The sequence below is a fragment of the Lethenteron reissneri genome, chromosome 64 (assembly GCF_015708825.2).
Source record: "Lethenteron reissneri isolate LAM-NWPU_2019-01 chromosome 64, ASM1570882v1, whole genome shotgun sequence".
Classification (NCBI taxonomy): domain Eukaryota; kingdom Metazoa; phylum Chordata; class Hyperoartia; order Petromyzontiformes; family Petromyzontidae; genus Lethenteron; species Lethenteron reissneri.
In genome coordinates, this window is record NC_083842.1 from 1,941,829 (window position 1) to 1,955,932 (window position 14,104).

At 40.8% G+C, this 14,104-nt stretch overlaps 1 protein-coding gene across 3 annotated transcripts in view; it reads left to right on the forward strand.

The window, feature by feature from the left end:
• The window catches only part of LOC133359279 (WD repeat-containing protein 7-like), an 82,015-nt gene that overhangs the window by 41,864 nt on the left and 26,047 nt on the right, over window positions 1-14,104 (forward strand). For all 3 annotated transcript variants that reach the window (XM_061577766.1, XM_061577765.1, XM_061577767.1), the window contains exons 11-18: window positions 770-1,018; window positions 2,095-2,315; window positions 3,454-3,649; window positions 4,836-5,050; window positions 6,134-6,422; window positions 8,408-8,707; window positions 10,131-10,284; window positions 13,855-13,943. In XM_061577766.1, the coding sequence (XP_061433750.1) occupies window positions 770-1,018; window positions 2,095-2,315; window positions 3,454-3,649; window positions 4,836-5,050; window positions 6,134-6,422; window positions 8,408-8,707; window positions 10,131-10,284; window positions 13,855-13,943 (1,713 nt within the window). The remainder of the gene's footprint in view (window positions 1-769; window positions 1,019-2,094; window positions 2,316-3,453; window positions 3,650-4,835; window positions 5,051-6,133; window positions 6,423-8,407; window positions 8,708-10,130; window positions 10,285-13,854; window positions 13,944-14,104) is intronic.

Below are 14,104 nucleotides of genomic sequence, written 5' to 3' on the forward strand. Positions count from 1 at the left end.
CTGATGCATCCCAAGGTAGGCGTCAAATTAATGGAATTTGTCTCAGAAACAGAATCACATGGTTGCAGAGAGTGAGCATATAAAGTACGGAGTTTGCAGAGTGGATTAACCGCACACATTATCAATCCCTTCTGTAAGTGGCATAACGAGAGTGCAGTGGACACCCCTGTCATACACACATACAGTCCGTCAATGTCAAGAAGCCATCCAGGCCACGGCCATGAATTCCATTGCACCTCGCCATTGCTTCGGTATGTCCGCCAGATCCAGCAACTGTAGCACAGTCAATCCCACACTGTGCTCAGCTATTGTACAGCTGGCTACACACCTCCAACATGTATTGCAGCATCGGCCTCAACTTGTCCATAATGCTGGCCCCACCACTTCTATAAACACCTCTGTCCTGCTGTACTTAATGGGTGCTCACGAATAACACATTGTTCCTCTATATGTGATATGTGCTTGCAAAGACAAACATTTTAATACATTACATAATATATGTGGCATAATAGGAAATACAATTATACAGCAAGAAACAATTGCTGAAGTGGGTAGAAGGACTCCCGTAATACGAGGTTGTGGTTGTCTCACCTGATGACGGACGCTTGTGTTGCGCCCGAAACGTCGTGATATAATTTATTTTATTTTCTACCTACGTGACTTTACCGAAAGAACCAAAGAGTATGGACCCCTGCAGTCACGAAAACTTCAAATCTAGAGGAAATAAAATGTATTAATAACATTTATTTTTTACTTTTTTTTCTTCCAGATTTGGACATGACCAGACGGGTGAGTTTGAAGTCTCACTTTGAGGTGGCCGTGCCTCGTCCAGCAGGTGTCATAGATCAGTTGAGTGTGGTTCCAGGATGCAGCAAACCTCTGCTGGTGATGTCCAGCATTTACATTCCTGCCAGTGGACAGCTCGTGTGTGGCCGTGAAGACGGGAGTATTATCATTGTACCTGCAACGCAGACTGCAGCGGTACAGCTGCTGCACGGCGAACATGCATCACGCAGAGGTAACCACATCCTCTACACATAAAGAGGCAGCCATTCAAACCGTTTGCCTGCCGCGCAAAATTTAAAATGTTTTACAACTTTGTCGTATCGCTATCACCATCGTAATGTCGAAATATCGTAAGTCGGACCGTCGTAACTCGGGGACTCTCTGTATGTAGTGGACTGTTTATCAGTTACATACTAGTAAGATCATTGTTATGGCAACTGTCTTAGAAGTGACATTGTTTTTATAAGATCTGACTGATTTTAAGCAACAGCCCGGGATACACAGCCAGGTACAGGCAGTCCTTGACTTACAAGCGGGTTGCGTTCCTGAGACCTGTTCTTAAGTCCATTTGTTCATGTCTCGGAACTCAATATTTAATTGTACAGTGCATACGGTCAGTGTAATAATATGGGTTATGGTACAACAAATAAGGGAAGCAATTGTTAAACTCAAATCAGAAAAAATATTGTACATTTGCATATAATACTGTAATAGATACTTTATAGTAAATCAAACAATATAAAGCAATATGAAAAAAAAAATATTTTTTATTTTCACTTACCTCGAGTCCTGATGCTGGCTTGCTTGTCAGAAGGGGCGCGATGCTGGGACTCATTACAATCTCATGGAGCATCGCTTCGCCAAACAAAATAGTTCCGCGGTTCAGTTTGTAACTACGACCGAACGTTTGCAAGTCGGATGGTTAAAAATGATGTCTTATGGACGTTCATGAGTTTGGATGATCGTAAGTCGGACGTTTGTATCTCGGGGACTGCTGTACCCATGTGAGAGTTTTTAATATTTTGGGTTGCATTTTGAAGGTTTTTATCATTATAGTTGAAATTTCAGTGGTATAATTCTACATATGTCATGAGCAATATGTTGACACACCGACTTGTCATTTTTTGCCACTTTATAACAGCTGGCTTATTGTAATATAGCAAAAGCATAACTCTATTTAGACTCGTTAGTCCAGGTTTTTTTGTGATCTGTGTTGTGAATATGTAAAACTGCGCAGAGAGAAAGTCTGGTTACTTTGTTTCATGCCCTGTAAATATGTGATTTACCCATCGTGTCACGCGAGATTAGGCTGGCCACCCCACCGTACACTCCGTGGACACGAAGGCAAAGTGAGCAGCCTGCTCTACCCATATCAGCTGTCCCCTCGCTACGACCAACGTTGGCTGCTCTCTGGGGGTGTGGACTTCTCTGTGATCCTTTGGGATATCATCTCTGGAGAAATGTTGCACACCTTCTGCATCCACGGTGGCGAGATCCTACAGCTGCTCGTTCCACCAGAAGGATGCAGTGTAAGTTCACGACACTTAAAACACTAATCGTGTACTTTTTCACCAAAATCCATACAGTTTTTTATCAGCTGCATGAGCCATGGTTTGATATTATTTTGATAATGGGACAAAATAACCAATTGTTTTATTTTGTCTTTGTTAATTTATCACCGTGATAATGCATTATATTTTGAAATATACACTTCACGTTTTATAGAATATACAAAGGTGATTAAATATTGTGTAAGAACGTACATTTTGGTCATCATCGACACACTTGATTTTAAGTAATGAGTCTGTACAAATCACTCGTCCTCCCACGAAGTTTTATTTTTGGTTTGTGATGTATACTTGTTGGAACACGATAAGCATATTATTTTGTGTAATAAAGTTTATTTAAACAATTTTCTAATACCACTAAGCTAACCATTCCATAACTGAAAAATAAGTTAAATATTTGTTCTCTTTAAAATGTGTCTTTATTATGTATGTTGAACTTGTTTCGCACCGTACACAGCTTACGATGTTAATCGGACGTGTGGGAGAAAGACGACAAACTAAACACAAAAAGCATTTTGTTCAACGAGTGTGATTCACAGAGGGGTCATGGACTGGAGCTATACTTTTGATTTAAAGCTTTCGTGACTGCAGGGATTCCTATTTTTGGTTCTTTCGGTAAAGTCACGTAGAAGGGAAACAATAAAATAAGAAAAATATAAAACGATAAAATTATCACGACGTTTCGACTGCAACACAAGCAATCATCATCAGGTGTGAAACACACAGCAAGAAAATTTGAAAAAAAGTCGCTTTTTTTCTTAACGTTATGGACTCGTCCATTTGAACAACTGCCAAAATCGCTGTCCGTGGTGCTAACGTTTAGAAAAAAACGCCACTTTTTTCAAATTTTATTGCTGTGTTTTTCACACCTGATGATGATTGCTTGTGTTGCACTCGAAACGTCGTGAGAATTTAATAGTTTTATATTTTTATTATTTTATTGTTTTATATTTTTATTATTTTATTGTTTCCCTTCTACGTGACTTTATTGAAAGAACCAAGGATATGGAGCTATACCTTTACAGTGTTTCAGATGTACAAAATAATACCACCGTGTGTGTTAATTCCCGTTGTTGTCCTTGTGTTCCTGATGAGACAGACGCGTGTGCAGCACTGCGTGTGTTCAGTGGCAAGTGACCACTCGGTGGCCTTGTTGAGCCTCAAGGAAAGACGCTGCATCATGTTGGCGTCACGCCACCTCTTCCCTGTGCATACCGTCAAGTGGCGTCCCCTTGACGACTACCTGGTGGTCGGCTGCTCAGATGGGTCCGTCTATGTGTGGCAAATGGAGAATGGTGAGACCTCGCAACTGTTTCATAACTTAAGTGCGATAATGAGCAACTACCCCATGGGAACCTCATTTGCCAGTAAAAATATGATAATTGTTTTTTTACCCTTCTATCTGGCAACAAAACTGACACCTTTTTACAAGGAGTCATGTTTGCATAGACCACAATACCTGCAGTCATAATGCAAACAAAAAACATAACTCTGATAATGAGCACTGTCCTTGAAGTTGAGCAACTACATTTGTGAGTGCGTTTTCCGAACACGTCGGTTTAAATGCACTATATGCCCTACGGGCCTACACAACCACATGATGTTCGATGATCTCCTCAACACCAACCACAGACTTGAGTTATTATCCTAAATATTGGAAATGTTGAGTTATTTTACAATGTATTGGAAACATTTACAATATATCAAATGTATAAACACACAATAAAACCCACGGCATGTTTTAATAGCATCATCTTATAATTAACTACTATATTTACCCATGGAATGTCAGTGTGTAACATGCATGACGTCACTCCACGTCAACCAGCCCCCCTCATTAATAATCATGAACAGGTGACATCCTCCAAATTGACACCCCCCCTCCGTTAATATTAATTAGTGGGTGACGTCACTCCACATGGGGGGGGGGCGAGGCGCCTCCTCCCCTCTCCTCAGCGTCAACTTACAACCCTCACTACACAATCTCCGTAACGCTATTGAGACATAGAAGTAAAAAGGACGTCAGGATGAACAAGGGATTATAACCTTTAAATGACATAGGTCTGTGTCACCGCGGCCTTACAAATTGCACACGAATTGATGCAATGAATATACCAAGTCGCGGTCTGTTTTTCGCTTGCAAGTTTCAGATTTACTGCAATACACCCGCCCTTGGACGGGCAAAAGGCTAGTAGATTATAGAGTAGGCCATTCCTTCACATCAGAGAGAAAAGGCAGAGCGATTGGCTGATGTGCAGTTGGAGGTTTAATATACTGGGCGAAGTGACAAGGATGGCCTTTTAAATGGTCCTGGGATATTATATTTGGGTTTCTGGCAAGCACGTTCAATTAATATTGACTACCGGGTGTTGTATAGCTGTTGGAACAACAATGCTAGGCTAAGATTTTCTTTGTTTTGAAATCTCCAAGAGGCCTTTAGATTCTAATGAAAGGGTGCCTTTCTATATCCTTTGTGTGCAGGAGCATTGGATCGGTGTGTAATGGGCATCAGTGCAGTGCAGATATTGCAAGGCTGTGATGAAGCTGTTCCAGCAGCCTTGGAGAGTGCGAGCCACCCAGCAGTAAACCTGAAGCAAGCCATGGCGCGACGCAGCTTGGCCGCTCTCAAACACGCAGCTCACCACAAGCTTCACAGCCTGGCCACCAACCTGCTTGCATCCGATGTCAATGACAAGGTATTTAACGTAAAACATGTTGACATCTCTTTAACATGCGTTTGGCATACTCATTTGTAGGTTTAAACTAGACAAGACACATTTGCCTTTCACGAAAAAACAACGAATGAGTGCCTAATTATTTGACGATTGAATTCAAGTTGTATTCACAAGTTATTGACTTATTACATTCTCGTTTAACAATGGTTAAATTTAATGAGTGAATACTGCCTGCTATGACATGGTCCAGTAACATGGTCATTCATGAAAAAAGTGCACGGAGAAACGTGGAGAAATTAGTTGATCGGAATTACACCGGGACAGAAATAGGCACAAATGGTTAATGGCATCATTCAAACTGTAAACAAAAGTGGGCCTGGGAAGCTTGATGATGGTTAAAAATCATGGCAAAGTGACGGATAATACATTTTACGCATCTGAGAGAACAAGGAAATGGAGCGTTGAAATCGGTTATTTGTGGGCACTGCAGTGGCAAGATGTTAACTCCTTCACCTGGTGTGCAGGAGGTCGTGGGTTTGATCCCGACCCTGATTGATAACTGCGTATTTGAAGTTTGCTTGTTCTCCCCCTGGTCACGTGGGATTTTCTCCAGGTCCTCTGGTTTTTCCCTCCACATTTAGAAACATGCGTTTAGAGTCTTTGGCTGCGCTCAATTTCCATGTGATAAGCCAATTCATAGAGCTATCGTTTGTGGCCAGATCGCTTCTGAAAAATAACTGTATAGCTCAGTGGGCTTTACTTGGTAAAATAAAAAATAGATTAGTTTGTTGTTCAGTTTTAGATTATTGCATTATTGTGAGATATGGCAGTAGCTTGGGGAGGATTTTATTCAGCAGTGGTTCACCATGGCTGTTAATGATAATTACATTTTATCGTCTGTGAATATCATCATCTTATTATCCATTTATAAATTTAGTCCAAAGGATTTTAGGTTTTTTTCCATATTTAGACATGTTTCAGGAGGAAGGTTTAATTTGTCTGCACACTCGGATAGTTGATGGTAAATGTTGTCTACCTTTTTAGGATTCAAGTAAAAAACATTCACCTTTTAACTTGACGTGTTATTTTTCTGTTTTGTTGCAGGATGCGCTCCCGAAACACTCCAACACGGCACTGCTAGTTCAGGCCCTTCGCATGAGTTTGGGAGATCCGGACATCCACGTGCTATTTTTTGACGTGGAGGCTTTGGTTGTACAGTTGCTGACAGAAGAGGCATCACGCCCAGTACCTGCGCTTATTTCTCCAGACACCCTACGTAGGCCGTCCAGTTTCTTGGACCGTGGAGGTTTGGCAACATCCTCTTTTCTTGCTGGGAAGAAGGCCGGCGACATATTTCAGCAGGTCAAAGATACTATCAAGGAAAATATCAAAGGTAACTACGTAGTTTATCTTGGTTTGTGTGGCAAAATACCATGCCTAAATACGTGTTTACTTCATTTAGGAATATTAAATATTCTTTTTTACACTCTAACACCTTTGTACACCTAACCCCCCCCCCTCGCTCTGTACAGACGATGCATTCTGGGAAAAGGCCATGCAGAGTGAATCCATGCAGAGGGAACCCAGTTTTACAGAGTAGCCAAATTAGTAACAACCATTCCATGATAGGTCAGATGAATGGGTACACTTTGGATAAGAATATCATTGAATACCAGCTCGCTCTGCGGTATTCATCTGCAACCTCACCACGCTGCACTATTTGTGCTTGCGTAACTAACGCAAACATTTCCGCACGTTGAATTTTTTACATGATTTCCGTAAAGTTGGATATCCGTAACTCGGATCTTCTGCATCTCGGGGACTTACTGTATGCATGTAATTTGAACTTTCGCACCGTATGTAGCCAATAGTGCTAAGCGGAGGTGCAGGGGAAGGACAAGGAACTGAAGACAAAAGCATTTTCAAAGAAATGAGTCAACTGCTATAGATTTAAAAGTACATAGCTCCAATGGCTTCTTAATACCGGATGCAAGAACATTCCAGACGGCTGTAGAAGCCCATCTGGTGATGGAAGAAACTGTTTAATTTACAGCCTTACTTAAAAGTCTCAGTGACTGGGTTTTTGTCACCCTAATCAAAATGGAATTTTAGTCAGTTGTGATTGTTAAGTAGAGTATCTCCATGTTTAGTAGGTAAATGTCTCTCACTTTCACCTCATGCAATTAAATTAGTATGATACAAGAAGTGTCTTTTATCATCTGCAACATTTTTGAGTTGCAGGGTGTGTGAAAATTCATAATGTCTGCGATTTTCCTTAATTTTACCCTCCTGCTTTGTGCAATGACTTCCTATTCACTGACAAAAAATGCATGAATGAGAGGCACGCGGAAATGACGCTCTATTTACCGGCGACTTTTTAAACGTGGTGCCAAATATACATTTTCAGTACCGGAAAAGATATACGGGAGACCCTTGCATATTGCAGGGGTTACGTTGTTTGAAAGTACCACGAAAGCCCAAACCGCGCAATACAATACTTCAGCCTTGCATAAATAATGGGGTTAGGTACAAGGCAGCCAAACATAAACACGCAAAAACCTTATACAAGAAATATTCCAAGACAATAAATAGTATTAATCCTGTACTTATGATCCAAAGCAGGTGTGTGTGTTTGTGGGGAGTGGTCGCGCTATGAACTCGGTGACTCGAGTTCAATTCCTGCTCACGCCCAACACCGGTGACGATTATCTGAATCGTTCCTGGGCCCTCCCCTAGGTCGACTCGGCCTCACATGAGTACCTGGTATGATGTGTAAACATCATCACTGGGGAGACAAAGGCGGCCAGGCATGATGCTGGCCACCCACCTCCTCGTGTGTTGTGCCGGCCTTCATAGGTGCTCGCTAGTAGCACTTGCCCCAACAGTTGGTTAAGGCTACGCTGGGGATCTTTGTCTTTGTCCGCAAGATGCTTGCATGGCAGCGATTGAGGTGCCACTGACAGCCTTTCGTCCCTCGCTAGCACCACGGTGTCAGTCAATGATGCAGTTCTTCCGGGTACACTATAACCACGACAGGCCAAAACTAACCACCGTGATAGCTACAATAGTTCAAAATAGCCGATATTCACGGGTTTCCTGTATCCACAAATTGAGGTCGTCCATCTGGTCGTCCATCTAGAGATATTTAATCTCCATTCGGATGCTAAGGATTAAGCACTGTTGCGGACGTTACAGCTAAACTCCCCTTAATCTGGAATAATAATTAGAATGCTCCTGAAACATGTATGTGTTACATTTTTAGTCTTGTGTGGTTTAGACACAGACATTGGTAAACTATGATATCGATCCTTATTGTATTTTGATGCTTGCTGAGGACAGTTATTCACCATACTTTATCCTCCGTACTTTATCCTCCAGAGCATCTGTTGGATGATGATGACGATGAGGACGAGCAAGACCAAAGTCACGATGGAAATGTGGAACGTCGGTCTCACCACTCCAAGCCTCTCACTCTACAAGGCGCAAATCTGACCATGGAAACAGCGAAGCTGTTCATGTCCTGTCTGCACACTTGGGGACTCGATCAAGCACTTGATGAGATCTGTCTCTCCAGGCTTGGCTTGCTGAAACCTCACTGCCCTGTCTCATTTGGACTGGTTTCACGTGGTGGGCACATGTCTCTCATGCTACCTGGATGGAGGCGTCACCATGCTTCAAGTGTGTAAAATTAAATTTAATTCTCTAATCATTGTGTTGTTGTTATGACAAATGACAGTTTTTGTACGTTTGATAAGTCCTTCCAATATCTTATCGGTTCCATAGCATCTTAATGTGAGTGAAAGTAAGTATATTTTGTATGTTGTAAATATAATAACTTGTGCTCAATGCCAAGAGGTGATCGCGGTCATTGCAGTTGATGTCACCACACCTCACCCACCACTCCTTTCGATTAAATCTCACAGCTTTTGCAAAGTTTGCACGTGACGTCGAAGGTCTACCCTCCACAGGGCATACCACTCTGCATCTAACGATCCATCAAACTAGTAGAATTAAATTATTGCACTCGTGATAATTGGATCAGACCATGGTTATAAGGATCATTGATTTGCACTTCATGTAGATTAAATACAAGTGATATGTTTATGCTATATTTAGGATAATGGTTAACTCGGTTTTGTTGACTATGAAAACAAATGTTTCTTTTCTCTTTTGTTAAGACGTTATGGTTCTTTATTTCTATCCGGAGTCAAAGCCATTACTTTATTTTTTTCTCCTCTCTCCATCTAGCTTTCATCCTCTCGTGTTGTTCTGCAGTAGTTTTTTTCATTAATTTTTTTCATTTATTTGGTATAGCCCTGTGAGTCATTCGGCTCTTGAATCAGTAGTAGTAACCCCAAGCATCGTTTACGTTTTGTGCGGTTATGCATGGCCTCGCCACTTTCCTTTATTAATCTCGGGCCTAGCCCCTCTGCATGTCATTCACCTGCCGTAGAGTTCCATCGACCTGCTACCTACGAGCCTGCACGCCATGTTTGCATGAAATTCCTTTCACACTTGCGATTCTTAAAAGTTCCTGTGACAAATTATCCACCCACCTGTCACTGAATTTTACCTCCCCAACATCATACCTGGACAATAAGTAGATTCCGATTCGATCCTATTTCTTCATCCGTGTAGTCTTGCACATGACTAGCCGATGTTTGTTAAACGTCTATTCCATGTGTAAATCGACCCCTGGGTATATTAATTATTAATTATTAATTCATCCTACAGCGATCACCACACTCAATAATGCTAATTAATTATTAAGTAATAGTGTTTACAATTGATTGTGAAATAGAGATGTGCAATGACAAAATGTAACCTTATGTGGGTATGTGGGTATACTTGGGCTGTTTTTATATATAGTATAAATTGATTATCTTTCATTTAATTTTATTTTTATTTTCTTGTTTTATTTAATTTAAATTTATGAATGATGCCCTGACTGGTGAGCATTTTAAATTTCGTTGTACTGGTGACAATGACAATCAACGATCTATCTAATTTCTCTACAATTTACATTCCGTGAAATATAATACGAGTGTGAAATAAGTTGTCGGGAGATTAAAGATTACATGTTGTTGTGTTTTGCCCTCAGACATTGAGCAGGAGAAGACTTTGAATAGCACCCTTGGTGTTTCAAAAGCTGTAACCACACAGCATCTGCTCTCCATCATCTCACTGTCCAACACCCTCATGAGCATGACCAATGCCACATTCAAAGACAGTACCAGCAAGAAGCTGCTTCACAAGTGAGTAAAATAGCAATGGTATATTTTAAATAGTTATTTAATGCATTCATCTAATTTCAATCAAATATTGCATTAATTTGCTACTCATGCAATAAGGGAACGTACGACAATTGGTAGCAGATTAGGTATCAAAACGCAAGGGCAGCAGGTAGATATTTAATAAATACATATTCGAAGGGGAGTAGGCCTCGGTAACACTTTTGTCAATGTTATTCATGGCGACATGAAGATTTATATTCGGAAAATGGTATTCGATTTGCTGACAACACGGCCGTGATAGCATCCAATGGCCATGAGCTACTGGATACACTCGAATAACTTAATGATGATAGTCGCAATGCTCGACTCAAGATGAATATGAGAAAAACATGTTTAGTTTCAAATGTATTCTGGTTCTTTCGGTAAAGTCACGTAGGTATAAAATAAATCAATTAAATCACGGCGTTTCGATTGCAACACAAGCAATCATCAGGTGGGAAAACCACAGCAAGAAATGTTTTTGCTGAAGTGGGAGAGAGAGTTGCCGTGGTAAAATATAAAATGTTGCTGTGGTTTTCCCACCTGATGATGATTGCTTGTGTTGCAATCAAAACGTCGTGATTTGATGTATTTTTTATTTTATTACCTACGTGACTTTACCGAAAGAACCAAAGAGTATGGATCCCTGCAGTCACGAAAACTTCAAATCTAGATTAGTTTCAAATGTATTTTGTTGAACCAGGTGAGAACTCAAATCTAAATCACGTACAACAAGTTCACTCAATCAGAGATATATGTCGGAGGGACACACTGGCATTAGAATGTGCATACTTAGAGCCCGCTACCAAGGTGGAACACGATGAAATAGTTAAATTAATATGCAGAAGAGAAACTGAACTCGATAGGGAAAAGCATCATAGAAGTGTCTAATAAAGAAAGTTTTTAATTATGATAATTGGTTTTTTACCCTTCTATCTGGCAACAAAACTGACACCTTTTTACAAGGAGTCATGTTTGCATAGACCGCAATACCTGCAGTCATAATACAAACAAAAGACAGTTTTGTTGCCAGATAGAAGGGTAAAAAACCAATTATCATATTTTTACTGGCAAATGAGGTTCCCATAGTGTAAAAGTTTTTCATCATCAAGTACCACCTATGACATCTGAAGACAAGCTTAGGCAGGGCATATCACAAGGAGGGATGATAGCTTGTTGGTGAGAATAATGACTGAATGGCAGTCAAAGGAGAGAATGAGCCCACTGTGGAGATGGAGTGAAACGTTTGTCTGCTGTGCAAGTGATGGGGGGATTGTCGCATCGCGGAACTGTTAAGAATGTCAGCGGCTTGGGAAGGCTTTCATCCAGCAAGTTGACTGATTGTGGATGATAAGTTAATATTCCACAGTCTTCTAAAAATTTTCATTTCAATTCATAAATACAGCAGAACTTTGGTTATTCAGGGTCGGTGGAGCATTCATTTTATTTTGCAATTATCTGGCCGCTGTTCCACATATGGTTATCTGATGTTTTTACTCCAAATAACTGGAGTTTTGCAAGTGAGGACCACAGTAATCCGGGGGGATGAGCTGTGATGAGTTGTAGACGTGTGTTTTGTGAAAACCAAGTGAAACCTCGGATAGCTCACATGGATATGTGTATCCCACATTACCCTGGATAACTCGACATTTGTATATAGATGAGTGAGGTCTCAGCCTTACATGGCAGCTGTGCGAGAGGGATTTGCTGGCAACACAGACACGATGCATATTATATTAAAGATTCTTATGAGTCAGTATTTTTAAATCCTTTATATTAAGTTCGCTTGTTTGCTTAGGACCGTGCAAATCTTTCGGTCGTTTTTTAACCCACTTCCCGTGATCCAATCGAGCTGACATTTTCCACACAGACTCGTTGTGTGTGACAATGTTCGTGAATATTTTTTTCCAAAATTTTACACTTTTTAGGACAAAAATATTATATTTAATTACCAATTGCTTAATGGTGCAATGCAATCATCTGACCCATAGGTGGCAGCCATCTCAAGCCAGAGGACGAGAGGACTCTAGCCGCCACGCATATAAAGGATTTATAGTGAAAAACTTTGTTTTTACAGGTTATACTTATTATTAAACAATTGTACAGTATAGATTAAATAAATGCCATACTAGAGATGTGTTTTCCATAATGTAACTCAATTCTTACGATTCCTTTAAAAAAATGTAATGACAACAAAACCCATAACAACAGAAACCCAAATTTTTCGATTTAAAGCTTTCGTGACTGCAGGGATTCATCTTCTTGGTTCTTTCGGTAAAGTCACGTAGAAGGGAAGTAACAAAATAATAAAAATAAAACATAATAAAATAAAATAATTCTCACGACGTTTCGGCTACAACGCAAGCAGCCGTCTTCAGGTGAAGAATGAGACACTACCAAGCTAGGAGCTTATATATAAGCTGCGTTGGAGGTGGAAGAGCTTATATATAAGCTCCTAGCTTGGTAGTGTCTCATTCTTCACCTGAAGACGGCTGCTTGCGTTGTAGCCGAAACGTCGTGAGAATTATTATATTTTATTATATTTTATTATTTTGTTACTTCCCTTCTACGTGACTTTACCGAAAGAACCAATAAGAAAAAAAAAACAGAAACCCAGTTGAGGAGAATTGTTACAATTTCGGGTCATGATATGATTTAAAATAGATATATATTTTTATGTATATACTAGTAACCCGACCATCCATCTAATGATCCAATCGAAATCCCTAATTTCGATCGGATCATTGGGGTTTATTAGTAATAAGTCGGCATTTTGCGACCCCCACTGCCACTGTGTAGCATATTATTACGTGCCAGGGACTCTATGAGATGAATGGATAATAGTCTGAGTCCATAATTGGCAATAAGTAACGGCAAAGCGGTTATAAGTGACTCACATAATTGTGCGCAGTTGCGTATACAGTAGACGACTTCCCTGAAGGCATTCACCTTCAGCGAGCGCGATGCCGATCACACGCGGTTCGAATTCGACCCTCGATCGATGGCTGCGTCATCGCCGCACACGCGTCAAATAAAAAGCAAGGGACAAGTCCTTACTTACTAACAACTCCAAAAATTTGCTGGAGGGGTTGCCCACCCCCCCCCCCTACCTGAAAATCCTGGCTCCGCCATTGCCTGCAACCCAGCACTGTGGACGCAAGGGTTGTTGGGTCACACAAATGTTGTGAAACTCCCTTCCCGTCGACGTCAAGAGTTGCCATACCCTTACTCGCCAGGAGATGGCGGTAGAGAAAATGTGGACCCCATATTTTCTATATGTATCGGATGGAATGTCGCCCCCTTGTTTGGGTTTTCTGCACGTAACTCATCAATTTTTGGAATTTGGTGCTGGCTCGCCACGTAACTGTCTTTTCCTCGCACTTCTGGGTCGTTCTTTCTCTTCGAAAGTGAGCTCGTACCGTGTGGCGCATTATACCTTGAAATTATTATACCGTGAGAGCCATATTTAAGTTTATTTACTAGCGAATCAAATGAACATGAATGTGTGCTTTTGTAATGTTTCCACATTTTTAATAGTTAGTTTCCTTCTAGGCCTCACAGACAGGGAAGCCATGATGGGGTGAAGACCAAGGATGACAGTCCTGCTATCAACCCAGTCATCCAAGGACAAATTAAACAAGGTATTAACTTTCAAAAATTCCCGTGGCCTTTAAATACATCTTTCTTAATTATTGTCAGAAGTATTGACATTGACAAATTGCACACCACCACAATTGTGCAGTTTACCGTATGGAGAACTCATGCTTAGAATGGCACCGAGAGGAGGGGGCATGGGTCAGAA